Here is a 26,854-nt window from a genome sequence, read left to right as displayed (position 1 = left end):
GCTCATTCGAGTGCCTATTTCATAGATTGAATGCTGTCTGATTCATGAATTGCTAATAAGAGCCAATGAGATCATTAAACTCAATTTGTTGAAATTCATGCTCCTTGATAGCCTTCTGGACATTTTATATCAGTAGCATTGTACACTATATGGCTTTTTTTTTTCTTTTTTTTTTTTTTTTTGAGACAGAGTTTCCCATTGTTGCCCAGGCTGGAGTGTAGTGCCACGATCTTGGCTCACTGCAACCTCCACCTCCCAAGTTCAAGCGATTCTCCTGCCTCAGCCTCCCCAGTAGCTAGGATTACAGGCGTGCGCCTCCATAGTAGAGATGGTGGAGTCTCCCTATGTGGCCCAGGCTGGTCTCGAACTCCTGACCTCAAGTGATCCACCAGCCTTGGCCTCCCAAAGTGCTGGGATTACAGGCGTGAGCCACCACACCCGGCCCTATAGGGCCCTTTGTGTCTGGTTCTTTGAGCACGTTTTGAGGTTCTCTAAGTGTGGAAACAGGCACTAAAAAGGAACTCAATGCTGTTTCCTCGTGGCGGAGCTGGGAGTTTGCAGCCAGGCGGTCTCTGGAGTCAGCGCCTCTGCGAAGCGGGAGCTGGACAGAGACTTCAACTTCCGGCGTGCCCCGCGCGCGCCCGGTGGCCGGACTACCAGTCCCAGGCTGCCCCGCGGCGGCGGGCGGCGGGCGCGGCGCGGCGCGGCGCCATCTTGCAGCCGGCGGCGCGGATTGAATGAGCCCGCCGAGCCCGGGCCGCCGACGGGAGCAGCGCAGGCCGCGAGCCGCCGCCACCATGGCCACGCCGCTGGCCGGCCGCGCGGGCGGACCAGCCACGCCGCTGTCGCCCACGCGCCTGTCGCGGCTGCAGGAGAAGGAGGAGCTGCGCGAGCTCAACGACCGCCTGGCTCACTACATCGACCGCGTCCGCGCGCTGGAGCTGGAGAACGACCGGCTCCTGCTCAAGATCTCAGAGAAGGAGGAGGTGACCACGCGCGAGGTGGGCGCCGGGGCTTAGGGGTCGGGCGGGGGTGCAGCCGGCAGGCCCCGCCCACCGCGGGGCGCGCGATCTCGGGGACCCTGGGCGGGGGTGCAGACGGGGACAGGCCCCGGTTTCGGGGGTTTCCGCGGGGTTTCGGGGGGCCCCTGAGTGAGGGGTGCAGCTCGGCCAGGTCCCTCCCACCTCGGGGTGCGCGATCGCTGGGACCCTGGGTGCAGACGGGAACGGGCCCGGCTCTCGAGGGTGTCCAGGGGGGTTCGAGGGGCCCCAGAGTGAGCGGTGCAGTTCGTCCAGGGCCCGCCCACCGCGGGGTGCGTGATCGTGGGGACCCTGGGCGGGGGTGCAGACGGCGACAGGCTCCGGCTCAGGGGTCTCCAGGAGGTTTGGGGGCTCCTGAGTGAGGGGTGCTGCTCGGCTAGGCCCAGCCCACCGCGGGGCTCCCAATCGCGGGGAACCCTGAGCTAGGATGCAGACGGGGACAGTCCGGCCTCGGGGATCTCCGCCGCGTTTCGGAGAGTCCCTCCTGAGCAAAGGGTGCTACTCGGCCAGGCCCCGCCCACCGCGGGGCGCGCGATCGCGGGGGACTCTGAACGACTCCCGGCTCGGGGTCTCCAGGGGGTTTGGGGGGCTCTTGAATGAAGGGTGCAGGCCCTGCCCACCGCGGGATGCGCGATCGCGGGGACCCTGGGCAGGGGTGCAGACCGGGACAGGTCCCTGCTTGGGGGTCTCCAGGGGGTTTTGAGGGGTCCTTGAGTGAGGGGTGCAGCTCGGCCAGGCCCAGCCCACCGCGGGGTACGCGATCGCGGAGGACCCTGAGCAGAAGTGGGGATGACCCGGCCTCGGGGATCTCCAGGAGGAGACCCTGAGTGAGGGGTGCCGCCTGGGCAGACCCTGCTCACTGCAGTTTTCTAGATCTTGGGGGACCCCATGGGAGGGGTGCAGACGGGAATGGCCCATTCTCTCAGGGGCCCCCAGGGGTTTCTAGGGCGTGGAGGGAAAAGTGCAGACCAGGAAGGCCCCACCTATGGAGGGGGTCCCAGGAGATCTTCCATGTCCTGAGTGAAGGCTGCAGAGGGGCCTCCAGCTAGCTCTGGGGACCCTTCTGTGAGAGGTGTATTCTGGGGCCATGAGAGTTGCAGACTAGGCCTCCCCACCAAAGAGAGGTCCTGGGGATTTGGGGGCTCCCTGAGTATTGGGCTGCAGCCCACCATGTGCCTCATCCCTCAGAGGATTCCAAGGAGACTTGGTGGACCCCCTGCCAACTGAGGGGGTGTGAGTGGGAGTCTCTGGGGATGAAGCTGGGTGTCGGAGCATCCGGGGGGAAATGGGGGTGGTCTCTGGGCTCCAAGGAGACTGGGGGGCCCAGGCCCTCTGAGGAGGTCCATGATGGGGTGTGGGGGGGTCTTCCTGGAGTCTCTGGGGTGAGTCACATGGTCTCAGTTCTCCCTGGAGTTTTAGTGAGTTTCCTGATGAATCCAGGAGAGATTGGTGACTGGGGTGGGAATTAGGCCCCTCATCTCTCACCCGGGGGGGGGGGTGAGTGGGGTAGGGGGCCAAGGGAGAGGTTCTGATACCTTGGGGTCCCATGGGAAATTTGGCAGGCCCTTATCTGTGCCCTGGGGTCCCTGGTGGCCTGGCAGGTTCTGCCCCCAAGGGAACATGAAGGAAGGGGGAGAGCTGGGGTCTTGGGTCCAGAGGAAAGTGTTGAGGTTCTGAATGGACCCCGAGGCTTCAGTGCGGACTGAAGGAGAAAGGGCTGGAAAGTCTGCCCGTCAAGGGGGCGTGAGGTCGGGGTGTCTTGGGGTCTGGGTGCAATCTGTCCTGCCCCCCAACCTAACCCTGGGGAGGCTCTTTGTCCCTCCCGCTGGCCATGCCCAGTTCAAGGACAGGACTCCAGAATGGAGGGCAGGCAGGAGCAGGCACTCGATTCCTGCCATGGGTTGGGGTCCTGGGGTCCCCAGGTCCCAGCGTCCTGTTGGGAGAGCCAGGTGCTGAAGTCCGGATTGGCAGCTCCCAGCCCCCACACGCCCATCTGGAGATCAGAAGACGTGGTGGACTTCTGGGAGAAGAGCTGCTTGTTGAGGGGGTCAGGTCGTTTCTGGGAGCCACTTACCCTCTGTGTGACCTTGGGCTAGTCACTTACCCTCTCTGAGTCTCAGTGCCCTCGCCTTTGGAATGGGCATAATTATAATACTCACCTCTTGTGTGTGGGGCCACAGCAGGTTAGCTTTTGTTTAGTGGCTCCCTGTGGGTTCTGCTGTCACAGTGCCCTGGGGACAGGGAACCTGAAAGAATGTAGCTGATGCCTTCAGGGAGGTAGAAGGAAGATCAGTGCTTGGAGTCCCCTGCTGGTTTTTTTTTTTCCTTTTTTTTTTTTGAGTTGGAGTCTCGCTCTGTTGTCCAGGCTGGAGTGCAATGGTGCGATCTTAGCTCCCTGCACCTTCTGCCTCCCAGGTTCAAGCGATTCTCCTGTCCCTGCCTTCCGAGTAGCTGGGATTACAGGTGTACGCCACCACGCCTGGCTCATTTTTGTACTTTTAGTAGAGACAGGGTTTGGCCTTGTTGGCTAGGCTGGTCTCAAACTCCTGGCCTCAGGTGGTCTGCCTGCCTCGGCCTCCCAAAGTATTGGGACTACAGGTGTGAGCCGCCGTGCCCTTGGCAGTCCCCTGCTTTTCAATTAGTGTGGCTTTGGGCAGGCCCCGGTGTCTCTTGGAGCCTCCATCTTGCCGTCTGTCCAGTGGGGACAGAATTGTCCCAACGTCGAGGCCGCCTGCTGGACCCGTGGCATGCGGGGTTAGAGCTGGTTTCTCGTTTTCGGGCCTCTGTTGTCCCACCTGCCAATGGGATGAACAGCTGCAGGGAGCTTTGAGGGTGCAGGGCCTCATGAGTGCTGGGGAGGTACCAGCCCCAGCCCCACTGGACGCCCTGTTGGACCGCCCCGTGCTCTAGAGGGAGCCTGGCCCAGCCACCTTTCGGGGCCCCAGCAGCGTCCTTTACAACTCAGTTCACTCAGGTGGGGTGAAATGGGGGTCTGACAGTGGGTCATTCAGCAGATGACACACTGGCCCCCCCGTGAGCCCTGTCACCCAGCCGTGTCTGCAGGGCATGTGGCAGGGGACAGCTGGGAGTTCTGCCTGGGACTGGTGGGTCAGGAACCCGGCTAGTGGGGAGCAGAGCTGGAAACCTGCTGGGGTAGGGGCCGCTGGTAGGGAGGCGTCACGTGGAGGGAGTGACCCGGAATAGCTGGGGGCTTTCTAGACACAGGTGGGCCAGGTGGGGTTCAGAGAGCAGCCTCCGGCTCAGGCTGGCAGGATGGGGGGCAGGCGAGGGAGCTCTGGCGAGGAGGAACCTGGGGTGTCAGGCCTTAGAGCATGCAGGTCACCTGGACAGCAGGGCCTCTCTCACCTGGCCAGGTTCCGCCCCCAGGGGACTCTTGGCCAAGGCTGGGCCTGCCTTTGGTTGTCACATTGGGAGAGAGACATCATTGGCATAGAGTGGGTGGAGGCTGGGGTGCTACTCAGCCCCCTGAAAAGAGAATTACCTGGCCCCCATGAGGATGACCCAACCTCCATGAGGATAACGCGACCCCCACGAGAATGGCCAGGCTGAGGAGCCTGCTGGGAGGCATGAGGGACTCAGTTCAGATTTTTTCAGGCTCATAACACGACTCACAGCATCCTGGTGTGTGGCATCCCCCAATGTCCTCACACACACCTTTCTCACTTTTTTGAGATGGAATCTCACTCTGTCTTGCGGGCTGGAGTGCAGCAGTGTGATCTCAGCTCACTGCAACCTCCGCCTCCTGGGTTCAAGCAGTTCTCCTGCCTCAGCCTCCTAAGTAGCTGGGACTACAGGCGTGTGCCACCGTGCCCGGCTAAGTTTTGTATTTTTAGTAGAGACGTAGGTTTCAGCGTGTTGACCAGGATGGTCTCTATCTCTTGACCTTGTGATCTGCCCACCTCAGCCTTCCAAAGTGCTGGAATTACAGGCGTGAGCCACCGCGCCTGGCCTTTTTTTTTTTTTCTAGACGTAGTCTTTCTCTGTAACCCAGGCTGGAGTGCAGTGGTGTGATCTTGGCTCACTGAAACCTCTACCTCCTGGGTTCAAGCACTTCTCTTGCCTCAGCCTCCCAAGTAGCTGGGATTACAGGCCTGCACCACCACGCCCGGCTGACTTGCTCACTTCTTTCCTGCCTGCACGAGCTCACCCTTGCACACGCGTACAAAACCAGGCCAAGCATGGGTTCCACATTCCCATGTGATGCTGGGGGTGTCTTTTGGCGGTGTGGATGAATCACCATATACAAGCGTTGTTGGAGGGCTTGGGGAAGGGTGGGGTGGGCACTGGCCAGATGGATATTTGTTGAAGTATTTGTTGAAGGAGGATCACTGGGTGTTGGGGGTGGGGACGGGTGCAGGGAGGCAGCGCCATGGCCCGTGTCCAGGTGCGGGAGAGGCAGTTACCCCAGGTACTTCCCTGCCAGGCCTTACGTTCCCAAGGGAGGAGACCTGGCTTCAGTGTCTTCTGCCTTTCCCCGCCCCTGGTGTCCCCTGGCTGCTTAGGGCTGCCGGAGGGGGTCTCAGAGGTGAGTGTGGAGGGTGGAGTCCACTTTGGAAGCGACCCCAAGCTGGTGTTTGCATTTTCTGCACAGAGCTGTAGTTCTCAGCTGGGCCATTTTGTCCCACCGTGGACTCCTCCAGCTGAGTTGTGACGCTCTGTGTCCGAGGGGTCCAGGCAAAGGCCATCTCAGGCTGTCTGAGCCCTGCCAGGCCCATGTGTGTGGACACACTTGGTGGCATCCCTCAAGCCCAGCACTTGCTAGATGCCGTGACACATGGAACAAAAGGCCCAGCCTGTCCCCAGCCCTTTGCAGCGCCTCACAAGCACAGGCAGGCTGTCCTGCCCCGGCACAGCTGTTCCGCAGGCCCAGCGGGTCTTTGTGAGGCGCCCCGGCCTCTAGACAAGAACGTTCCTCATCATCACAACATAGCACCCAGGCATGGTCGGCAGACTTTTTCTAGAAAAGGCCAGACTGTCTCCATCGAAACCACTCAGCTCTGCCATAGGCTGAAAGCTGCCTTTGACCATAGGTGAATAAATGGGTGCAGCTGTGTGTCAGTAAAACTTTATTTATACACATGGAACTGTGAAGTGTGTAGAATCGGCCTGTGTCACAAAGTATCTTCATCTTTTTCCCCTAGCCTTTATTGTTTTTGTTTTTGAGACAGAGTCTCGCTTTGTTGTCCAGGCTGGAGTGCAGTGGCACAATCTCGGCTTACTGCAACCTCCGCCTCCCGGATTAAAGCGATTCTTGTGCCCCAGCCTCCCCAGCAGCTGGGATCACAGGTTTGCACTGCTACATCTGGCTAATTTTTGTATCTTTAGCAGAGATGGGGTTTCACCATGCTGGTCAGGCTGGTCTCGAACTCCTGACCTCAGGTGATCTGCCAGCCTCTGCCTCCCAAAAAGTACTGGGATTACAGGCATGAGCCACCTCTCCTGGCCACCCCTAGCCATTTAAAAATGTAGAAACCGTCTGGGCGCGGTGGCTCACGCCTGTAATCCCAGCACTTTGGGAGGCTGAGGCAGGCAGATCACGAGGTCAGGAGATTGAAACCATCCTGGCCAGCATGGTGAAACCCCATCTCTACTAAAAATACAAAAATTAGCTGGGCGTGGTGATGGGCACCTGTAGTCCCAGCTACTCGGGCGGCAGGAGAATTGCTTGAACCCAGGAGGCGGAGGTTGCAGCAAGCTGAGATCACCCCACTGCACTCCAGCCTGGGAGACAGAGCAAGACTCTGTCTTAAAAAAAAAAAAAGTTACTTTTTTTGAGACAAAGTCTTGCTCTGTGCTCACCCAGGCTGGAATGCAATGGTGCAATTTTTGTGTTTTTAGTAGAGATGGGGTTTCACCATGTTGACCAAACTGGTCTCAAATTCCTGACCTCAGGTGATCTGCTGGCCTCAGCCTCCCATCATCTTATGCCGGGTGCGGTGGCTAACTCCTGTAATCCCAGCACTTTGGGAGGTTGAGGTGGGCAGATCCATCATGTATTCATACTTCCTCAGTTTCCCCTGATGTCCTTTCCTGCCCCAAGACCCCATCCACTATCTCACGTGACATTTAGTGACCACGTCCCTTTCTCCCAGGCTCCTCCAGGCTGGTAGTTTCCTCCACGTTCCTGGTTAGAGGTTCTGGTTGGTCCTGAGCGGGGCTGGGCAGGTGTGCAGTAGGATGTTCCTCAATGGGGGTTTGTGTGTTGTTTTTCTCATGGTCACGCTGGGGTGATGGGTTGAGTAATGTTTTAATGGAATATATATATATATATATATATATATTTTTTTTTTTTTTTTTTTTTTTTTTTGAGATGGAGTTTCACTATGTTGCCCAGGCTGGCATGCACTGGCGCGATCCTGGCTCACCCACCTCCCGGGTTCAAACGATTCCCCTGCCTCAGCCTCCCGAGTAGCTGGGATTACAGGCACCCGCCACCACACCCGGCTAATTTTGTATTTTTAGTAGAGATGGGGTTTCTCCATGTTGGTCAGGCCGGTCTCAAACTCCTGACATCAGGTGATCCGCCTGCCTCAGCCTCCTGAAGTGCTGGGATGACAGGCCTCTGGGCCACGGCGCCCGGCCATATGTATATGTTTTTTTGAGACAGAGTCTCTGTGTCGCCCAGGCTGCAGCATAGTGGCGTGATCTCGGCTCACTGCAACGTCCGCCTCCCGGGTTCATGCCATTCTCCTGCCTCAGCCTCCTGAGTAGCTGGGACTACAGGCGCCCGCCACCACGCCTGGCTAATTTTTTTTTTTTGTATTTTTGGTAGACACGGGGTTTCACTGTGTTAGCCAGGATGGTCTCGATCTCCTGACCTCGTGATCTGCCCGCCTCGGCCTCCCAAAATGCTGGGATTACAGGCGTGAGCCACCTCGCCCAGCACCATGTGTAGTTTTCAAACATGCATGGAAGTGAATTTCATTTCTTCTGGGTCCACACCCAGGAGTGGAGTTACCAGGTCACAGGGTGGCTCTGTGATTCCTGGGGCAGCCCCTGGGCTGTTTTCTGTAGGGCTGCCTCAGCTCAGGTTCCTGCCACTGTCTGTGAGGTTCCGATTTCTCTGTGTACTCGCCCGCACCTGCGACTGTCTGTCTTCTTGATGGACGCCCTGGCAGGTGCGAAGTGGCATCTCACTGCGATTTGCTTCCACATATTTTTAAACTCATTGAGGGCATGGTCCTGTGGGAGGAGGGGAGGCAGGAAGGCCACGAGAAGCCTGAGCCGTGCCCCCAGCTGGCGCGTGCAGAGGCCAGGCAGGTGGCGGCTGTGGTTGCAGCAGGATTAGTAGGAAGTGAAGAGGTCGCCTTCCCGGGCACCGTGTGTGCCTCGAGTTCGCCCGGCAGCCCTCGAGAGGGGCGGGTTTGGGGGCTTTCTTTAGCCAGGAGGCCCAGAGGGTGTTCCAGTCACTTCTGGCCGCCCCGGTGACCCCTGACTCTCCAGCCCCTCTCCGCGTCCTTGCTGGCTGGGCCAGGTCTCCATGGGGAAATGTGGGGGTGGCTGGTGGGGTGGGGAGCTGGTGTGGGGGGAGCTGGGGACTGCAGATCCCTGTGATTGAGAGGTGGAAGGTGGGGGCGGCTGGTGGTGGGGGGAGCTGGGGAAAGGTGGGGGGAGCTGGTGGAGGGGGAGCTGGTGGGGAGGTGCTGGGGGCTCTGACTGCAGATCCCTGTGATTAAGGGGTGGGAACTTCTGTCCTGGAGCCTCCGAGCCACCACATTGGCAGCTGGCCTGTAGGGGGGACACGGCAGGGGGAGGCCAGATGCTCCTCCCTCCATCCCAGGGAGCAGCCCAGCCTGAGCCTGGGCCATGTGCCTGCGTGCAAGGTGGGGGCATAGAGGGGCACGGGCTGGCCCCCGGTTGGCAGAAGTGGGGGATCTTGGGCCCAGCGGGGTCTGAGAGGGGGTCTCCAGGTTGCAGAGACTGGTCGGGGGGTGGGTCTTGGGCCCAGCAGGGTCTGGGAGGGAGCTCCGGGTTGCAGAGGCCTGGGGGGAGTCTCGGGCCCAGAGGGGTCTGGAAGGGGACCCCAGGTTGCAGAGGCTAGTGGGGACAGGGGGCTCCCGGGCCCAGCGGGTCTGGGAGGGGGCCCTGGCTTGCAGAGGTGGAGGGTCTCAGGGACCCAGCGGGGTCTGGGAGGGCCCCGCGTTGCTGTCATCACCAGTTGTCCGAGAGTGATCAGCTCAGTGTCCACGTGCCCAGCGGGAGAGATCCTTGATTAAACGTCCCACCAGTTTTCTGGTTCTGAAACCGAGAGTGTGAAAAAGGCACCTAACGGCCCGGCGTCATGTCACCATGAAAGCAGCCAAGGGGCCGCGTGTCTGGGAGTGGCCAGGCCTCTGGGAAGGGACAGGCTCCATCCAGCTGCTGCGCTGGTCCAGGCCCAGGGCCTTTGGTCTCCGGCACTGGGCGCTGCTGTGCCAGGCACTGGAGCTTATGGAGAGACGATCATTCCAGAGGGGGCTGCAGCAGAGGAGGGGGCCTCCTGGGATGACTGGGACCCAGGGCCACCTGGCTTCTTCCTGGGTGCCGGCCCCTCCCCAACAGGGGCTCCCGCTGCTGTGTCTGTGAGACGGGCAACACCGGATGTCCCAGTGTCCCCAGGCTGCCATCCTCTCGCTCTGTGTGCCAGTCCCTGGGAATCTGAGTGGGGCCAGTGGCCGGGCCCCCAGGCTGCTACAGTCCAAGGGGAAGGGTCCCTCCTCACTTCACCCTGTCCTGGGTCTCCCCAGGTGAGTGGCATCAAGGCGCTGTACGAGTCGGAGCTGGCCGATGCCCGGAGAGTCCTGGATGAGACAGCTCGAGAGCGTGCCCGGCTGCAGATAGAGATTGGGAAGCTGAGGGCAGAGTTGGACGAGGTCAACAAGAGGTGAGTGGTCATGGCTGGGCACGACGTCACCCTGATCCCGGCACCATTGGGTGGACGGGGGCGGGTGGGCAGCGGACTTCTCCATCCGACGCCCTCCCTCTGCCTGGGCTGGTGCTGCTCCCATGGAGAGTTGGCTTCCCTTCGCCAACAGGAGACCCTCCAGGTTGGCCCAGGGACCACTGCCCGCCTGCCTGGGGCCTGGGGCTCCAGGAGGGACCATTTGCACCTGATGGTGGCCAGGAGCTAGGGACCCTGGGGCCAGGCACGAACGAGGACAGGCTGCCCGCTCTCAGCACCTCCCACACAGCACAGGTGCACCCCGGGACCTGCTCAGGCAGCGGCTCTGAGCTGTCTGCCTTCAGAACCCACCGTGCTTAATAAGCAGGTTCATTAGTGGAGCCATGCAGGCTCTGGCATGATTAGAGCTTGGACAGGGGTGCACGGAGCTCTGAAATGTCAGAACTGCACCGTGCAGATGGGACAGAGCTGCTGCTGGCCCTGTACCAGGCACCTCTCAACTGTTCACTTTAAGATGTTGAAATTTACAGGATGTGAATTTCACCTCAAATTAAAACATTAAAAAAAGAAAATGCTATACAGTGCCCGCCCTAGGTGTTGAGGAATTCCCAGTTCACAATCTCCTGAGCAGTGCGTGGCATCTGCAGTGAGGCCCATCTTTTCCTTTTCATTGAGACAGGGTCTCTGTTGCCCAGGCTGGAGTTCAGTGGCACAATCACAGCTCACTGCAGCCTCGAACCCCCAGGCTCAGGTGATCCTTCTGCCTCAGCCCTGCCCCGGATAGCTGGGACCACAGGCAGGCACCACTGCACCCAGCTAATTTTTTTATTATTTATTTATTTTTGAGACATAGTCTTGCTCTGTCACCCAGGCTGGAGTGCAGTGGTGCGATCTCAGCTCAGTGCAACCTCCAGCTCCCAAATGCAAATGATTCTCCTGCCTCGGCCTCCTGAGTAGCTGGAGGCCCACAGCGCCATGCCCGGCTACTTGTTTTTACCACGTTGGCCAGGCTGGTCTCAAACTCCTGGACTTAAGCGATCCACCCGCCTCAGCCTTCTAACGTGTTGGGATTACAGGTGGGAACCACTGTACCTGGCCTGATTTTTTAATTATTTGTAGAGATGCGGTCTCGCTAGCTTGCTGAAGCTGGTCTTGAACTCCCGGGCTAAAGTGATCCTCCCACCTCGGCCTCCCAAAGCGCTGGGTATAGGTATGAGCCACTGGGCCAAGCCTAATGTTTTTCTTATCCTAACAAATTTATCTCCAAAACCCCACAATGAGAGAAACACAGGGAGCAGCGTGCAGGACCTGACAAGCCAGAGCCTGCCACGAAACCCCGGTACACAGCTGAAGATTCTAACTCAGCGCCTGGTGCTCTTAGGAAACGGGTCTGAGCCCTGGGAGCCAGCACCCTGCCTTCTGGGCAAGCCCTGCAGTCCTGCGGAACCCTGTGGTTTAGACCGAGTTGCTGAGGAGCTTCCCAGATTCCCTGATCTCTGCTCCAGTCCTCTGAGCTGGTCTGCAGCCTGCCTCTTCCACCTCACCCCTGGGCCTTTGTGCTGCTGTTCGCCTGCCTGGAAGGCTGTTTCAGCAGAGGTGGCCCTGGCTCCTCCGGCGCTGCTCCTTCAGGTCTCTGCCCCCAGGGTTGTCTCCTGGCCCCGCTCCAGCCCTGCCCGCAGGCAGCCTCCCATCTGGTGGGCAGCCTGTGTCGCTGGTGCCTCCCCCTGCAAGGACATCCTGCAGCGTAAGGCAAGGGTTCTAGACGCACCTCTGGTGTGAGAGCGGTGCCTTCCACACAGCGGGCACTCGGTCAGGATTTGCCCAACAGACTCCAGCTCCCCCCAGACCCCTGCAAAAATCCCCTGCAGGGCCGCGGGTCTCACTGCCCTCTGAGCAGAAGGACCTGGCCTGGGTGGCCTGTGCTTAGAGGTGCGGGATCTGCACCCCAGGCCCTGCTGGAGATCTGCTCCACGCGGGGAAGTAGAGCTGAGTGTCCCTGAGGGCTGCCGGTGGGGCGCGTCAGCTTTGTGGCCGAAGTCTCTGGCCTTCACACCTCTCAAAAGCAAGCGGATGCCACACCTCCAGTGTGTGGAGAGCCCTGGCTTCACCAGGTCCAGCGCCAGAGCGGCTGGCAGCCCCGCCCCTGGCGGGACACGACGGGAGCCAGACCTGGGGTTCGGTGCACCCGGCATGGATGCTTTTACCTGGCAGGTGGCCTTAGACCTGGTTGTCTGACCCCCAACCAGGGACCCCCCACACGAGAGGCTGTTTACACAGTGGCTGCCCTGTAGCTCGCGTCTGACCCATGTCCGGCGTTTGCCTGCCTGACCATCGCTCTGGCACTGGGATCCCAGCCCGGGGCAGCTTCTGGTTCTTCTGACAGAAGGTGCAAATGCAGCACAGCGATAGGAAACAAGTTGAAGATTTCCTACAGATCCTGGGCAGGGAGGGCACTGTGAGCTGGGAGGGCAGCCCTGCCTCCCTGCGTCACACAAGGAAGGAAGAGTCCCCCAGCACAGTGAGAGCTTGGCTGCTAGTGGGGGAGAGAGATGGTTGGATGATGGATGGATGGATGGATGGTGGATGGATGGATGAGTAGATGGATGAGTGGGTAGATGATGGTTGGATGATGGATGGATGGATGGATGGTGGATGGATGGATGAATAGATGGATGAGTGGGTAGATGGATGGATGGATGGATGGATGGAGATGATGGATAGATGATGGATGGATGAGTAGATGGATGAGTGGGTAGATGATGGATGGATGGATGGAGATGATGGATAGATGATGGATGGATGAGTAGATGGATGATTGGTGGATGGAGAGATGGATGGGTGGATGATGGATGGATGGATGATTGGTGGATGGAGAGATGGATGGGTGGATGATGGATGGATAGATGATGGGTGGATGAGTAGATGGATGAGTGGGTAGATGATGGATGGATGGATGGATAGATGATGGATGGATGAGTAGATGGATGAATGAATGATTGGTGGATGGAGAGATGGATGAGTGGATGGATGGATGGATGATGGGTAGATGGATAGATGGATAGACACTGATAGATAGAGCAATAGATAGATATAGCTATTTGTAAGGCCGGGCGTGGTGGCTCACGCCTGTAATCCCAGCACTTTGGGAGGCCAAGGCAGGTGGATCACCTGAGGTCAGGAGTTCAAGACCAACCTGACCAACATGGAGAAACCCTGTCTCTACTAAAAATACAAAATTAGCTGGGCGTGCTGGCGCATGCCTGTAATCTCAGCTACTTGGGAGGCTGAGGCAGAAGAATCGCTTGAACCCAGGAGGCGGAGGTTGGGGTGTGCCAAGATTGTGCCATTGCACTCCAGCCTGGGCAACAAGAGTGAAACTCCATCTCAAAAAAATAAAAAAGAAAGAAAGAAAGAAAGATAAAGCTCTCTGTAGATTGATATATATGGACATAGATAATATAGATAAATACAGTTGTTGATGGAGATACAGTTAGACAGGTGGTCACTTTCAGTTCTTGGGCAAATGCCTAAGTGGTCTTTTGAAGGGCACTGGGGGGCTGGGCACGGTGGCTCACGCCTGTAATCCCAGCACTTTGGGAGGCCGAGGCGGGTAGATCACCTGAGGTCAGGAGTTCGAGACCAGCCTGGCCAACATGGAGAAACCCCATCTCTACTAAAAATATAAAATTAACCGAGCCTGGTGGCTCATGCCTGTAATCCCAGCTCCTTGGGAGGCTGAGGCAGGAGAATCGTTTGAACCTGGGGGGGCGGAGTTTGCAGTGAGCTGAGATTACACCATTGCACTCCAGCCTGGGCAATAAGAGCGAAACTCCAACTCAAAAAAAAAAAAAAGAAAGGCTCTAGGGAGAGTCGGGAGTGCATTCTGCTGGGTGGGAGAGGTCCCTGTCACTTCTGACCTCTGGCCACGGGCTCGAGCCGCCTGGATGTGGATGTTCTTTTAATGTCCAGCCAGCAGCCTTTGCTGTGTTATTCCAGATACACCCAGTTGTCCCCATCCTGGGGTGATTCTGTCCCCAGGGGTCACTGGGTGATTCCTGGGGACATTTGTGGTTATCAAAACTGGGCAGCGAGAGGCTCCTGGTCTGAAGTGGGTGGAGGCCAGGGACAGGGCTCAGCACCCTGCAGTGCCCAGGACCACCCCAAATGTCAGCAGTTGTGACGCTGAGAAACCGTGGGGGTCCTCACTGTTGCTTAGGAGGATATAGTTAGTTCCCTGCGGGGAGGGGTGGCTCGCACCTGTAATCCCAGCACTTTGGGAGGCTGAGACAGGAGGATTCCTTGAGGCCAGGAGTTCAAGACCAGCCTGTGCAAACAAGTGAACCCCTGTCTCTTAAAAAAAAAAAAAAGCTTAAGAGCCTAAAATCCACAGTGGTAGTATTTGTGTGTTTAAAAAGCCTGAGTATTTGCTATCTCAAATATCTAATGTTGGAGCTAATTTGGTTTAGTGGAAGACCAGGTAAGCCTGCTTCAGACAGCTTAAGTTTACAAACAAGGCCGACTCTTCAAAGGCCAAGGTCTTCCTTTGTAACATTAATAGAGGATGCATTAATTTCTCCCCAAGTGGTCCTCCTGGGTCCAGAACGGGCAGGAGAGGCTGGAAAAGCCCACGCCTCCAGGGTGGTCCCAAGCGCTGCTGCCTGTCACTTGCTGGACTCCTGACAGTGCAGGGCGGATGATGAGGGCACGTGTGCTTTTGCCTGGGTGCACGCGGCCGCGTCGTCTGCGGGACGGTAAGGTCTGGGGCTCGGAAACCCCGGTGACCTTGTCCTTGGGCTTGCCTGACGCCCCCTGAGGTGCTCCCTGTGGCCCCATGGACCTTGCCCCTCCCCGCTCACTTGCCCTCTTGACTTTCAGCGCCAAGAAGAGGGAGGGAGAGCTCACGGTGGCCCAGGGCCGCGTGAAGGACCTGGAGTCCCTGTTCCACCGGAGCGAGGTGGAGCTGGCAGCTGCCCTCAGCGACAAGCGCGGCCTGGAGAGTGACGTGGCCGAGCTGCGGGCCCAGCTGGCCAAGGTAGGTGCCAGGGGCTGCGGGACGCCCCAGCAGGGCATTTTCAGCAGACACGTTGTCACACCGGCTCGCTGTCCTGTGCCTCCCAGGCCGAGGACGGTCATGCAGTGGCCAAAAAGCAGCTGGAGAAGGAGACGCTGATGCGTGTGGACCTGGAGAACCGCTGCCAGAGCCTGCAGGAGGAGCTGGACTTCCGGAAGAGTGTGTTCGAGGAGGTGAGTAAGCAGCCTGGCCTCCAGCCTGGCACAGCAGAAGCGCAAAGTCCACCCTCACAGCTGTGGAGGGTGGAAGCCCGAGGGCACCGTGTGGCCGGGGTCCCTCCCACGGCTCCAGGGAAGCTCCTTCCTGCCTCTCAGGGCACCCTTGGCTTCGACTGCGTCTCCCCAGTGCCTGCCTCTGTCTTCCCACGCTGCCTCCCCTCTGTGTCCATACTCTGTCCTGCAAGGACACTTGTCATTGGACTTGGGCCTGCCTGGATCATCCAGAGTGACCTAATGTCATCTGCAGAGACCCCATTTCCAAATAAGGTCTATTCACAGCTGCTGTGGATGGGGAGGTGGGCACATCTTTTTTTTTTTTTTTTTTGAGACGGAGTTTCGCTCTGTCACCCATGCTGGAGTGCATGGTCTCACTCCAACCGATCTTGGCTCACTGCAACCTCCGCCTCCCAGGTTCAAGCAATTCTCCTGCCTCAGCCTCCCAAGTAGCTGGATTACAGGTGTGCACCACCATGCCCAGGTAATTTTTGTATTTTTAGTAGAGACGGGGTTTCACCAGCTTGGCCAGGCTGGTCTCGAACTCCTGACCTCAGGTGATTCATCCGCCTCGGCCTCCCAAAGTGCTGGGATTCCCGGCGTGAGTCACCGCGCCCAGCCAAAACACATCTCTTCAGTGTCAAGAAAGGTCTACTTTGATTTCTTGCCTTTCTAAAAGCTTGGTGTTCCCACCCTGAGAACAGAACCCCAGCTGCCTGGGATCCTAACTGCTAGACCGTGAGGCAGGCGTCAGGTGCATCTTCTGGGGGCCACTGTCCAGCCTCCCACAGGGCCTCCTTGTCCAAAGTGAGGGTGGGGCCCGCACTCCCCACCCAGCCTCCTTCCTGGGGCCTCTGCCTCCAGGGGCTCAGAGAGGGGAGTGGGGAGAGAAGGCGTCGTCGGCCTGTGTCCTTCAGAACCAATTGTGATGTCACAGTGCAGGGTGGAATGCCACGGCTGGCCGGGCCCACACTCACTGCCCAGGGAGAGCTGCTGACTGCTGGTGGAGGGATGTCCAGGCTGCTCAGGAGCCGTGCCCCGCTCCGGCCAGGCCCAGAGCGTGCGAGGGCCCCCACAGGAGCCAGAAGGGAGGCCGCCAGGGCAGTTGTGAGGGGGTCTATGGAGGAACCTGTGAGAGAGCCCGTGAAGAGACTCATGAGGGCTTCTGTGCGGGGGCGCAGGAACACGCCCCAGGTAGAGCCCACAGGGCACCTGGGAAGAGACCCACGAAGGCTGTGCAGGGGCTGGGAAGAGAGCCCCGCGGAGCCCTCACAGGGAGCTGCGGTAGGGAGCCTGACGCAGGCCTGTGCAGCCCACAGGGTGCGGAGTCCTGGGAGGGCAGCCGTGGAGGCGGGAGGGTGGCTGTGGAGGTGGGTGCGCAGCTCGCAGAGCTCTGCTTGGCCGGGCCACCCGCCTCGCTGACTGCAAATGTAGCCAACTTCCTTCAGAAGCATTTCTCCTGTTTTATTGTTTGTTTGTTTTGAGATGGAGTCTTGCTTTTGCTCACGCTGGGCTCACCCTCCCAAGTAGCTAGGATTATAGAGTAGCTGGGATTGTAGGTGCGCGCCACCACACCCAGCTAATTTTTTTTTTTCTTTTTTTTTTTTTGAGACGGAGTCTTGCTCTGTCACCCAGGCTGGAGTACGGTGGCACCATCTCAGCTCACTGCAACCTCTGCCTCCTGGGTTCAAGCGATTCTCCTGCCTCAGCCTCCTGAGTAGCTGGGATTATAGGTGCGCATCACCACACCCAGCTAATTTTTGTATTTTTAGTAGAGACGGGGTTTCACCATGTTTGTCAGCTGGTCTTGAACTCCTGACCTTGTGATCCACCTGCGTCGGCCTCCCGAAGTGCTGGGATTACAGGCGTGAGCCACTGCTCCCGGCCTCTGCTGTTTTTATAAACCAGTCCCGTGGTGATAAGTGACATGGTTTCTGTCCCGGAGTGGGGGGAACTGGGAAGAGGAGGAAGGGGCCGTTTCCTTCCTGAGAGCCATGTGAGCTCCAGTTGGTGCCTCTGCCCTGGTGTGACCCCGCCCTATGTCGAGACAACTGCCCTGTGGCTCCCCTGCCTTGTGGCCCGGGCATCCCATCACTGTCAGGGCCGGGTCTGTTGCCCCCCTGTAATTTGGGCCCTGAGGTGGGAACATCGGTAATTCACTTTCTTTGTTTTGTTTTTTGTTTGTTTTGAGATGGAGTCTCACTTTGTCGCCCAGGCTGAAGTGCAGTGGCATGATCTCAGCTCACTGCAACCTCCACCTCCAGGGTTCAAGTAATTCTCTTCCTTCAGCCTCTAGAGTAGCTGGGATTACAGGCGCCCGCTACCACACCTGGCTGTTTTGTATTTTTAGTAGACATGGGGTTTCTCCGTATTGGCCAGGCCGGTCTGAAACTCCTGACCTCAGGTGATCCGCCTACCTCAGACTCCCAAAGTGCTGGGATTACAGGTGTGAGCCACCACGCCTGGCCCGCTTTCTTCAATAATGACTTTTATGAGAGAGTCATTTTTTTTTTTTTTTTTTTTTTTTTTTGAGAGACACGGTGTCCCTCTGTTGCCCAGGTTGGAGTGCAGTGGTGCAAACTTGGCTCACTGCAACCTCCCAAGTTCAAGCGATTCTCTTGTCTCAGCCTCCCGAGTAGCTGGGACTACAGGCGCCCGCCACAACACCCGGCTATTTTAAGTCCACCTTTTTAAAGTGTACAGTTCAGCATTGGCAGGATCTCCACAGGGTTGTGCAACCACCACCTCTAATTCTAGAACATTCCATCACCCAAAAAGAAACCCCCCCCCCCATCAGCAGTCACTCCCAGCCCCGGTACCCACCCATCCCCTCCCTGTCTCTGTGGATGGGCCTGTCCTGGACATTTCATGGAAATGGGATCACACATGGTGGCCTTTTGTGTCTGGCCTTCTCTCGCTGAGTGTGACGTCCTCAAGGTGCATTCATGCCTGGCGGTGTCAGAGCCTCACTCCTTTTCATGGCTGAGTCACGTTCTAGCGCGTGGATGGCCCCTGGGTCGCCTCTCACCTGCACGTGTATTGGTTTGTAACTTGTGCACAAGGAGCCAGGAATTGCCTGGAGGTTCCTCTTGGCGCATTTTGGAGCCCTCCCTTGGGCCTGGTGCTTGGGGCCCAGGCGGGACCGGAGGGTCATGAAGCCTCGGTCCACAGGAGGTGCGGGAGACGCGGCGGCGGCACGAGCGGCGTCTGGTGGAGGTGGACAGCAGCCGGCAGCAGGAGTATGACTTCAAGATGGCACAGGCGCTGGAGGAGCTGCGGAGCCAGCACGACGAGCAAGTGCGGCTCTACAAGCTGGAACTGGAGCAGACCTACCAGGCCAAGGTGTGGCCGGCGGGCGGGTGGGCAGGGGTGGCCAGTGGGACCCCCACCCCGCGCCTGCGCTCACCTGCCCATCTCCCCATAGCTGGACAGCGCCAAGCTGAGCTCCGACCAGAACGACAAGGCGGCCAGTGCGGCTCGCGAGGAGCTGAAGGAGGCCCGCATGCGCCTGGAGTCCCTCAGCTACCAGCTCTCTGGCCTCCAGAAGCAGGTGACGAGCACAGCGCAACCGCCCGCCGTCCCCCTGGCCCGACCTCTGGGCCCTGTCCCGGATGTGCGGGGCGCTGGGCTCTCACCTCTTGGCAGTGGATGGAGCCCTCGGGGCGCCCAGAGATGCCCTTTCCCTCCCGTCCCGTGCGCCCCATGCCCAGGCCTGGTCTCTGCCCCAGTCTGCGGTGAGGGCCCGTCTCCCGCAGTCCCAGGATCACCCGGGCCTTGTGACCCAGGGGCTGCCCTGACCTTCGCCGCCTGCCCCCTCCGCAGGCCAGCGCCGCTGAGGATCGCATCCGGGAGCTGGAGGAGGCCATGGCCGGGGAGCGGGACAAGTTCCGGAAGATGCTGGACGCCAAGGAGCAGGAGATGACGGAGATGCGGGAGGTGATGCAGCAGCAGCTGGCCGAATACCAGGAGCTGCTGGACGTGAAGCTGGCCCTGGACATGGAGATCAACGCCTACCGGAAGCTCCTGGAGGGCGAGGAGGAGAGGTGCGGCAGGCCAGGAGGCTTGGGAGTGCGGGGCAAGGAGGAGGGGCGGGGTAGGAGGAGAGGCGAGACGGGGCTGCTGGGAGTGCTGGGCAGGGGTGGAGGTGGGGCTGGGCCGCGGCCGCCACTCTGCGTGCCCTGGGCTGTCTGGGGCTGCCACCACCAGTCCCGCCCTTCTTGCCTTCCCCACAGGCTGAAGCTGTCCCCAAGCCCATCCTCACGCGTCACCGTCTCACGAGCCACCTCGAGCAGCAGCGGCAGCAGCACGTCGGCCGCCGGGCGCCTGGGCCGCAGTAAGCGGAAGAGGCTGGAGGTGGAGGAGCCCTTGGGCAGCGGCCCAAGCGTCCTGGGCACGGGCACGGGTGGCAGTGGCGGCTTCCACCTGGCCCAGCAGGCCTCGGCCTCAGGCAGTGTCAGCATCGAGGAGATCGACTTGGAGGGCAAGTTTGTGCAGCTCAAGAACAACTCTGACAAGGTGACCGGAATGACTGGGACGGGGTAACGGGTTGACGCAGCTGATGGGGGTGACCAGGGTCAGGGTGACAGGGCCGCCAGCCAGGGCGATCAGGGCGGTGTCCCAGTCCTGGTGGCTGAGGGTCAGGTGTGCGCCGTGTCTTCCAGGATCAGTCTCTGGGGAACTGGAGAATTAAGAGGCAGATCTTGGAGGGGGAGGAGATCGCCTACAAGTTCACCCCCAAGTACGTCCTGCGCGCCGGCCAGATGGTCACGGTAGGTGGTGGGGCAGGAGGGTGAGGGTGGCCACGGATGGGATGTGAGGTGGGGCCAGGGGGCTGGAGGAGCAGGACTCGGTAGGGGGTAGGGATGGTGGTGGCACCAGGCACCGTCTAAGAGCAGCTGCCGCAGTCATAGAACCTCCATGTGCCGGTGTCACCCCACTGGGCCTCCCTAGAGCCTGAGCTGTGTGCCCTGGGTCTGAGTCCAGGCTGTTGGGGCTGGCAGGCATCCCCTGTGAAGTGTAACAGTCGGGGCATGAGCCGTGGAGCCTGGTGGGCGTCAGATCCCAGCTCAGCCCTGCTTGCCAAGAGAAGCCTGGTCTCTTCTGTATCCTGGGGGCCATCGCCCTGAATAAGCCTGCATCGGGCTGGAAGGACTGAATGCCCAGGGCATGGAAGGGCATTGAAGGGGGCTGTGCGGTAGGAGCCAGTGGCTGACCCACGTCCCTGGAACCAGAGGGGACCCTGACGGGGCCATTGTTCCTGGGTCCCCAGGTGTGGGCCGCTGGTGCCGGGGTGGCCCACAGCCCCCCCTCGACGCTGGTGTGGAAGGGCCAGAGCAGCTGGGGAACGGGCGAGAGCTTCCGCACCGTCCTGGTTAACGCGGATGGCGAGGTAGGTGCCCAGCTTGGGGGGTGCTCGGCTAGAGTCCTGGGCAGGGCCTGAGGACCCTCGGGGCGGCCACGGCAGCTCTGGGCCTGATCCCTGGACGCGCTGCCGTGTCCTGTCCCGCGCAGGAAGTGGCCATGAGGACTGTGAAGCAGTCCTCGGTGGTGCGCGAGAATGAGAATGGGGAGGAAGAGGAGGAAGAAGCGGAGTTCGGCGAGGAGGATCTTTTCCACCAACAGGTAGGACCCCTGTGCCCACTTGTGGCTGGGGGGCAGCCTCTGGGGCGGAGTGAGCTCCTGTACACACACACACGTGTGCTTGCCGCATCCCAGGCGGGAGCTCCATCTGGCTGCCGTGGTTCAGGGTGAAGCCAGCCTTGGCTGTTACGGGCACGGCAGAGACCTGTTCTTGCCTCCTGGGTCGTGCCCGTCATGTGGATTTGCGACATCACAGACCTCAGGGTAGCTGGCCAGGGGGTCCCCTGAGAGGTGGGTGTTGAACAGCTCCCAGATGCTCTCTGGTCAACCAGGCTTCCTCAGTCAAAGACACAGGTCCCTTCAATATTGGCTTTTGGGGAGAAGATGAGTGCCGAAGCCACACTGCGTGAAATGCACGTATCGCAAGATTCCTATGATAGTTTTGGAACCCAAAACAGAACGTGTCCTCACAGGCAGGCTCATGGGGAAGTGGAAGTGGAATGGAAGGCTCTAGAAGTAGACACTGCTGTCACTCAGCCCCTCCCTGGTGGGGAGGTGGGGGCAACCATCTACCTGCCGGCCGCCTCCAGGCTGGCCCTGATCATGGCCGTCCTTCCTTCCTTCCTTCCTGCAGGGGGACCCGAGGACCACCTCGAGAGGCTGCTACGTGATGTGAACCCACACTCCTCATCCACACACCTTTCTTTACCCAGAGCCACTGAAAACTATTTTTATATCATTGGCTTTCTTTAGTTCTTGATACATTTCTAGAGAATTTCTAAGCAAACTGCCAGAACGTGTGGGTGGGTCTTCCCCAGCCTTCCCTCCCAGCGGGTATCCTCCAGCCTCACTTCGCTGCCACCTCACCGCTGCCCCGGAGACTTTTCAATCCCACCCCTCTCCCCATCTCACCATTTGGTCAAATTGGAAGCCCAGGGCCAGGACCCCGAGGTTTAGAAGATGCTCGGGCTTGGAGGGAGGAGGGCCGGCGAGGCTAGAGAGGGGATAGGAGACGGCCCTGATGCAGAGAGAGCGCGGAAACTGCGTAGGAATTCAATGGTGGTGGGTTTTTTGAAGGCTTTCTACAAAACCAAATTCAGAATCCAGGCGTTGACCTGGTGGGGCCGGGGGCCAAGCCTGCATTCTGGCTGCCCAGCTTCTGACAGCAGGAACTCCAGGCAGCCACGCAGCGGGTGTGGACCCGCGTGGGGATGGCGTGGCCCCCAGGGTGGGTTTTCGCTCTGCTGCCTGGGCTTCCAGATTCCCGTTCTGCCAGCCCACCGGCTGGGTTTCTTGGACCGTTGACTTTATTTGGGGGAGTTTTCCCTCAGGTCAGTTCCTGACTCTGCAGGGCCAGCAGGGCAGGGGAGGGGAAGACCCGGGGAAGGAAGAATGAGGACAGTCCCGTTGTAAGACCTGTCACGATAAGCAGGGAGGGGACACAGCTGGTTGCCTCGGAGGCAGAGGCTGTGAGTTTCAGAACAGCTGTCTGCAGGGAACGCCACCATGTGGACTCCCTGGAGGAGAGTGCCGCGGAGCCCCTCCCGGGTTCCGGCTCCGTCTGCCCTGCGCCTAGATATACACATGCATCTCTCCATATGTAGCTTTCATCTGTGATTTTCTCGCTGAAGCCATGTTTCTCAGGCCAAGGCCACCTGACTCCTATCACGACGCCCCCAGGCCCCTCAGTCCAGCTTCCCAACGCCTGGCACCCACTTTGGCAATAGCTCACCGTTTACACTCTCCCTCATAGATACACAGAAGTTATTTTTTTAATGGATATTTATTTTTTTACATTGGTCAGTACGCAGGTCAGGAGCTCACGCCAGGGCCCTGAGGACAGGCTGACTCTCCTCCCCGGGGTGGTGTGGGACTGGGGGTCACTCCGACAGCAAAGCCTCCTTCAGAAAGTGCAGCTCGAGTCTTAAAGACACCAAAACTGAGCCATGGGCACGCGCCGTCTCCAGGCCTTGGCGTTCACTGCAGGGTGGGGGCAGCACCGCTCCCCTGTCACTGTGCATCCCGCCTCCCTGGAGACTTGCCTGTGGGAGGAAGGAATGGGGGGCCCCAGCCCCAGGCCGGGAAGTAGCCAGCGGCCGACAAAGCAGAAACACCCGCTGCTCCGTGTAGCCCCCGCTCGCTGTCCTTGCTCTCAGAAGTCCCTGTCCCAGGTGGATCAAGGGGGGCGTGTCTTACCAAAGCATTTCCTCCTGGAGGGGCCCGACAGGCTACCACGCTGTGCTCCCAGTCAGGCGGCTGGTAGGGAGCTTTGCCCGCCCCAGGGATACCCTCTGCCAGCCGCTGGAAGTGGGAGTGCTGGCGACAGACTCTCCTCTTCCCCACCTTCATGGCAGGAATCACCTGGACCCGAGTGGCCAGGCTTCGTGCCAGCGAGTGTTCTGGGGGTGGGTCTTAGTAGTCTTGTCCTGTGGGGAGTATGCAGTGGTCTCAGCCACATCCTATGTATTTTGGGCCTGGGGGAGCAAAGCTGTATCCTGGAGTTGGTCTGTAATTTGCTGACAGCCTCACAGGCTGGGCTCAGGGACAAAGTCCCCCCCAAAACCCGCAGGTCCTGGTGTCCAGACGCTGCCCAGCCCTGTCCTGAACATAGCACGCCCCAGGTCCACAGAACCCCCCACCCTACATTTGCCTTGGGTGGAGCGGGGGGTGGTCCTAGGACTGCGGGTGCCCTTAGCTGAAGGGAGTGGTGAGAGGTGTGGACTGTGCAGCCTGTGGGTGATTGGAGGTTCATTGAGAATTGAGTCTTTGGAAACACTAAGAAAATCAAAGTTTTAAAAGTTATTTATGGCCTGGGAAACAATTTGCATTTGTCCCCAAATACGCTTAGCTGTGTGCCGCTTAGAACGATGCGAACCCATCCCTCTGTTGTAAGCCCATGCCGTGTGACTCCAAGCCTAGCGCCCTCCCTGCGAAGCATCAGACGCCGCCCAGCCCTGGGGGGAGGCCCACGGCTGCTGGACCAACGCGGGTTCTGGGGTGCACAGCCCAAGGTTAACGCGGAAGCCTGCCCCGCTGAGCCCAGGAGGCCTGCGGGCTGACCCAGAATCCGATCATGCACCTGTCCTCATGCCAGCGGCTTTGGCTGGGGTTGGTCTGAGGCCTGCACGCGGCAGTTCTTTGTTAAAGATCCCAGGAACTCGGTCCTGGGGCGTCGCCGCCTGCAGCGTCTTCCAAGCCCCGCGTCCAGCGAGCGTCACAGCACAACCTGCAAACGGAGCTGGGCTGTAGCCTTGGGGCTGGCATGGACTTTCATTTCCGAGATTCGGTTTTTAAGAAGATGCATGCCAAATGTGTTGTTCTTTTTTTTTTTTTTTTTTCCAATGATTTGTAATATACATTTTATGACTGGAAACTTTTGTACAACACTCCAATAAACATTTTGATTTTAGGTTCTGCCTCGAGTTTATTCCTGCGCGGGGAAGCTCGAGCCGGGGCCTCTGTCCCCAATGAAGCGGATGTCTAAAACCCCTCCACCCTCAAGGAAAAGGTGACTGGCGAGTATAGACAAGTCCCAGGCGATGCATGGGACCCTGCCCGCTTTTTTCTAGTGAGCCTCCGACGCTGTAGCACCAGTGGACTCTTCGTCATGTGATGCGACCGGGCTCCGCCCCGGCAGCAGCACGTCATATAGGCGCGCCGGGTGCCTCGTGCGCATGCGCGGCAGGCCTCTGGGGACGAGGCGGAGACAGATCCTGTCTACAAAGTGATCGGCTTCGGCCGCACGCAGTGGCACCCCACTTCCCGGGCGAAGTCGGCCGCCTTCCCGCAGAGTCGCAACCACGGGTGGCTTCTGTAGGTAACGGCAGCTCCAGGCCTGCGCGTGAGCAGAGGGCCCCCCGCACCACCTGGAAAGGCCCGGGCGCGCGCGGTCTTGTGGGAGTTGTAGTCTTCCGTCCCCGCCCACGTAGACTCCGTTTCCCGTGGTGTCCCGGGCGGCCCGCTTCCGGCGCAGCTACGGGTCGGCGCACGCGGCCTCGGTCCGGTTGACTTTGCGGAGCCATGGAGGGCGGCTTCGGCTCCGATTTCGGGGGCTCCAGCAGCGGAAAGCTGGACCCAGGGCTCATAATGGAGCAGGTGAAGGTGCAGATCGCCGTGGCCAACGCGCAGGAGCTGCTGCAGGTGCGGGGCTGGCCGGGGACGGGCGCTGGGGGCGACAGGGCCACCCCTGGGGGCGGACGTCGCAGCTGAAGCCTCGCGTGTCTCCACAGAGGATGACGGACAAGTGTTTCCGGAAGTGTATCGGGAAACCTGGGGGCTCCCTGGACAACTCTGAGCAGGTGAGACCCGCGGAGGTTCGGGGCAAGGGTCGCGAGGATCTAGATTCGAGGGGGGAGGTGTCTGCGCGTGCGCAGACTAAAGAGGCGGCGCGGCGGAGAGGCTACCGCACGCGTGCACTCAGCAGCCCGGGCGGCCTGGATCCGGGGTGTGGGAGGTCCCTGGGGGCGCGAGGTCCGGAGCTGAGCCGTGCGCCCCTCCGGTCCCGCAGAAGTGCATCGCCATGTGCATGGACCGCTACATGGACGCCTGGAACACCGTGTCCCGCGCCTACAACTCGCGGCTGCAGCGGGAACGAGCCAACATGTGACTGGCGAGCCCGCGGGCCGCCCCGCCCCGTTCATTTCCATAAACGTGGTCTGAGAGGCGGGGCCCGCATGTGCGTACTGCCTGCTCGAGGCTTAGCGGGGTGGCACCGGTGCTGGGACAGACGGGACTGTGTCCTCGCCACCCCCCCACCTTGCCCCCTGCCAGCCAGTGCAGCTTGGATCTCGGGGGTGGGGGGGCCCTGTGCCTTCCCAAAGTGCTGGCAGCCCAGTGGCACCTCCTTCAGGCCTTTGGGGTCTTCCCCTAGTGGGCCCAGGTCAGCCTCATATTTTCTGGGCGGAGAACTCTTGTCTAGAGTTTGGAGGTGGAGGTGGTCAGACCCCACCGGAGCTGTCACCTCCTGCGGACGGGCAAATAAATTGGTGGAGGGCGGAGAGAAACCTCTTTATTTCCCTCCTAAGGGATCTCTGGGGAGAGTTGACGCGTTTCCCTGGAACCCCAGTTCGGAGGGTCTCAGCCTCTCCTGGCTTGGGAGAAGTCCATCTTTCCCCTTAAGTGCCACCGGGCTGCTGAGTCACGAGGAATGTGTTGTTGCCGCCACCCCTGCCCCAAAGGCTAAGGGGGACAGCCCTCCTCTTGTCGAGGCTTGCTTTGACCCCTCTTCCTTCCACCCGGGTCCTGTTGGAGCGCCAGGCAGGTGGTCCTCGCAGTGACACTGAGGTACTGAGCCAGTGAGCCAGGGTGGAGGAGCTGTGTTTATTGGAACAAAGGGTGCTACCAAAATGCATCCCCATGACCCACAGCCCCCCCACACGCACCCCCACTCCCGTCCTTGGGTAGGGTACAGTGAGGTGGGGTGTTGGGTGGCCTGCTGCTCCTGCTGCTTTCGCCTAGAGTCCCGGCCTGGGCGATCACGTGGCGGTCACTCCTGGATGTGCTGTCCTATCCAGCCTCTCACAGCTGCCACTCGGGTATAGACACCTGGGAAGTGGGGCCGGCCGCAGCCATAGCCCCAGCTGGTGACCCCAGTTAGCACCCATCGTCCAGAGGGCTCCCTGCAGGCCAGGGGTCCCCCAGCGTCACCCTGTTGGGGAGAGAAGTGGGGGTTCAGAGTCCGGTACCTCCCCTACAGCAGCCCTTGGGTCACTGGCCCCTGTAGGGGTGACCGTAGTGAGTGGCTTCCCTTGGAAGCTGCACTTTCACTGTCTGGAAAATGGGCTCAATGCAAAGGTGGCAGACATTTATGGACACCCGCCACGTGGTCCCGGAGTGGAATGGGGCCTCCCGCTGCAGCCTCTGCCTGCTCTGCTGTTGAGGCCCAGGGGTGGGATGCAGTGGGTACCCAATAAACGGTTGTGGAGTGGAAATTCCTCCAGAGCCAAAAAGTCCCCCTGCTTGATCCTCTGGAGAAGTCTGCACCGGATGGTGGGCTTCGTGGCAGCGGGAACCCTCCCTCCCCGGCGGCTGGGCAGGACCTGGGCCCCTG

The 26,854-nt window shown here is 59.7% G+C and overlaps 3 protein-coding genes across 3 annotated transcripts in view; 2 read left to right on the top strand and 1 right to left on the bottom strand.

Moving 5' to 3' along the window:
* The first annotated feature begins 708 nt into the window (after positions 1–708).
* LMNB2 (lamin B2) lies at positions 709–24,214 on the top strand. The gene is made up of 12 exons (XM_010374847.2): positions 709–1,001; positions 9,788–9,924; positions 14,818–14,974; positions 15,061–15,186; positions 18,397–18,567; positions 18,650–18,775; positions 19,048–19,268; positions 19,458–19,740; positions 19,887–19,994; positions 20,495–20,614; positions 20,737–20,847; positions 21,440–24,214. Exons 1-12 carry the CDS (start codon positions 738–740, stop codon positions 21,479–21,481), a joined length of 1,866 nt encoding a protein of 621 aa, XP_010373149.2. The 5' UTR covers positions 709–737; the 3' UTR covers positions 21,482–24,214.
* A 243-nt stretch (positions 24,215–24,457) lies between these two features.
* TIMM13 (translocase of inner mitochondrial membrane 13) lies at positions 24,458–26,735 on the top strand. The gene is made up of 3 exons (XM_010374849.2): positions 24,458–24,945; positions 25,035–25,103; positions 25,313–26,735. Exons 1-3 carry the CDS (start codon positions 24,826–24,828, stop codon positions 25,409–25,411), a joined length of 288 nt encoding a protein of 95 aa, XP_010373151.1. The 5' UTR covers positions 24,458–24,825; the 3' UTR covers positions 25,412–26,735.
* Positions 26,183–26,854, bottom strand: part of TMPRSS9 (transmembrane serine protease 9) — a 35,219-nt gene continuing 34,547 nt past the window's right edge. Inside the window, exon 18 of the mRNA XM_030935762.1 lies at positions 26,183–26,452. Coding sequence (XP_030791622.1) covers positions 26,291–26,452 — 162 coding nt within the window. The 3' untranslated portion in view covers positions 26,183–26,290. The remainder of the gene's footprint in view (positions 26,453–26,854) is intronic.

Source organism: Rhinopithecus roxellana, chromosome 8, assembly GCF_007565055.1.
Source record: "Rhinopithecus roxellana isolate Shanxi Qingling chromosome 8, ASM756505v1, whole genome shotgun sequence".
Classification (NCBI taxonomy): domain Eukaryota; kingdom Metazoa; phylum Chordata; class Mammalia; order Primates; family Cercopithecidae; genus Rhinopithecus; species Rhinopithecus roxellana.
This window is presented reverse-complemented; position numbering and strand designations above follow the sequence as displayed.

Excerpts from the sequence above, each read along its gene's own strand:
- LMNB2 (XM_010374847.2), top strand. The coding sequence starts at position 738 with ATGAGCCCGCCGAGCCCGGGCCGCCGACGGGAGCAGCGCAGGCCGCGA. Across the intron at positions 15,187-18,396 it reads GGAAGAGTGTGTTCGAGGAG|GAGGTGCGGGAGACGCGGCG; the intron begins GTGAGTAAGCAG and ends CTCGGTCCACAG. Across the intron at positions 20,615-20,736 it reads TGGTTAACGCGGATGGCGAG|GAAGTGGCCATGAGGACTGT; the intron begins GTAGGTGCCCAG and ends TGTCCCGCGCAG.
- TIMM13 (XM_010374849.2), top strand. The coding sequence starts at position 24,826 with ATGGAGGGCGGCTTCGGCTCCGATTTCGGGGGCTCCAGCAGCGGAAAG. Across the intron at positions 24,946-25,034 it reads ACGCGCAGGAGCTGCTGCAG|AGGATGACGGACAAGTGTTT; the intron begins GTGCGGGGCTGG and ends GTGTCTCCACAG. Across the intron at positions 25,104-25,312 it reads CCCTGGACAACTCTGAGCAG|AAGTGCATCGCCATGTGCAT; the intron begins GTGAGACCCGCG and ends CCGGTCCCGCAG.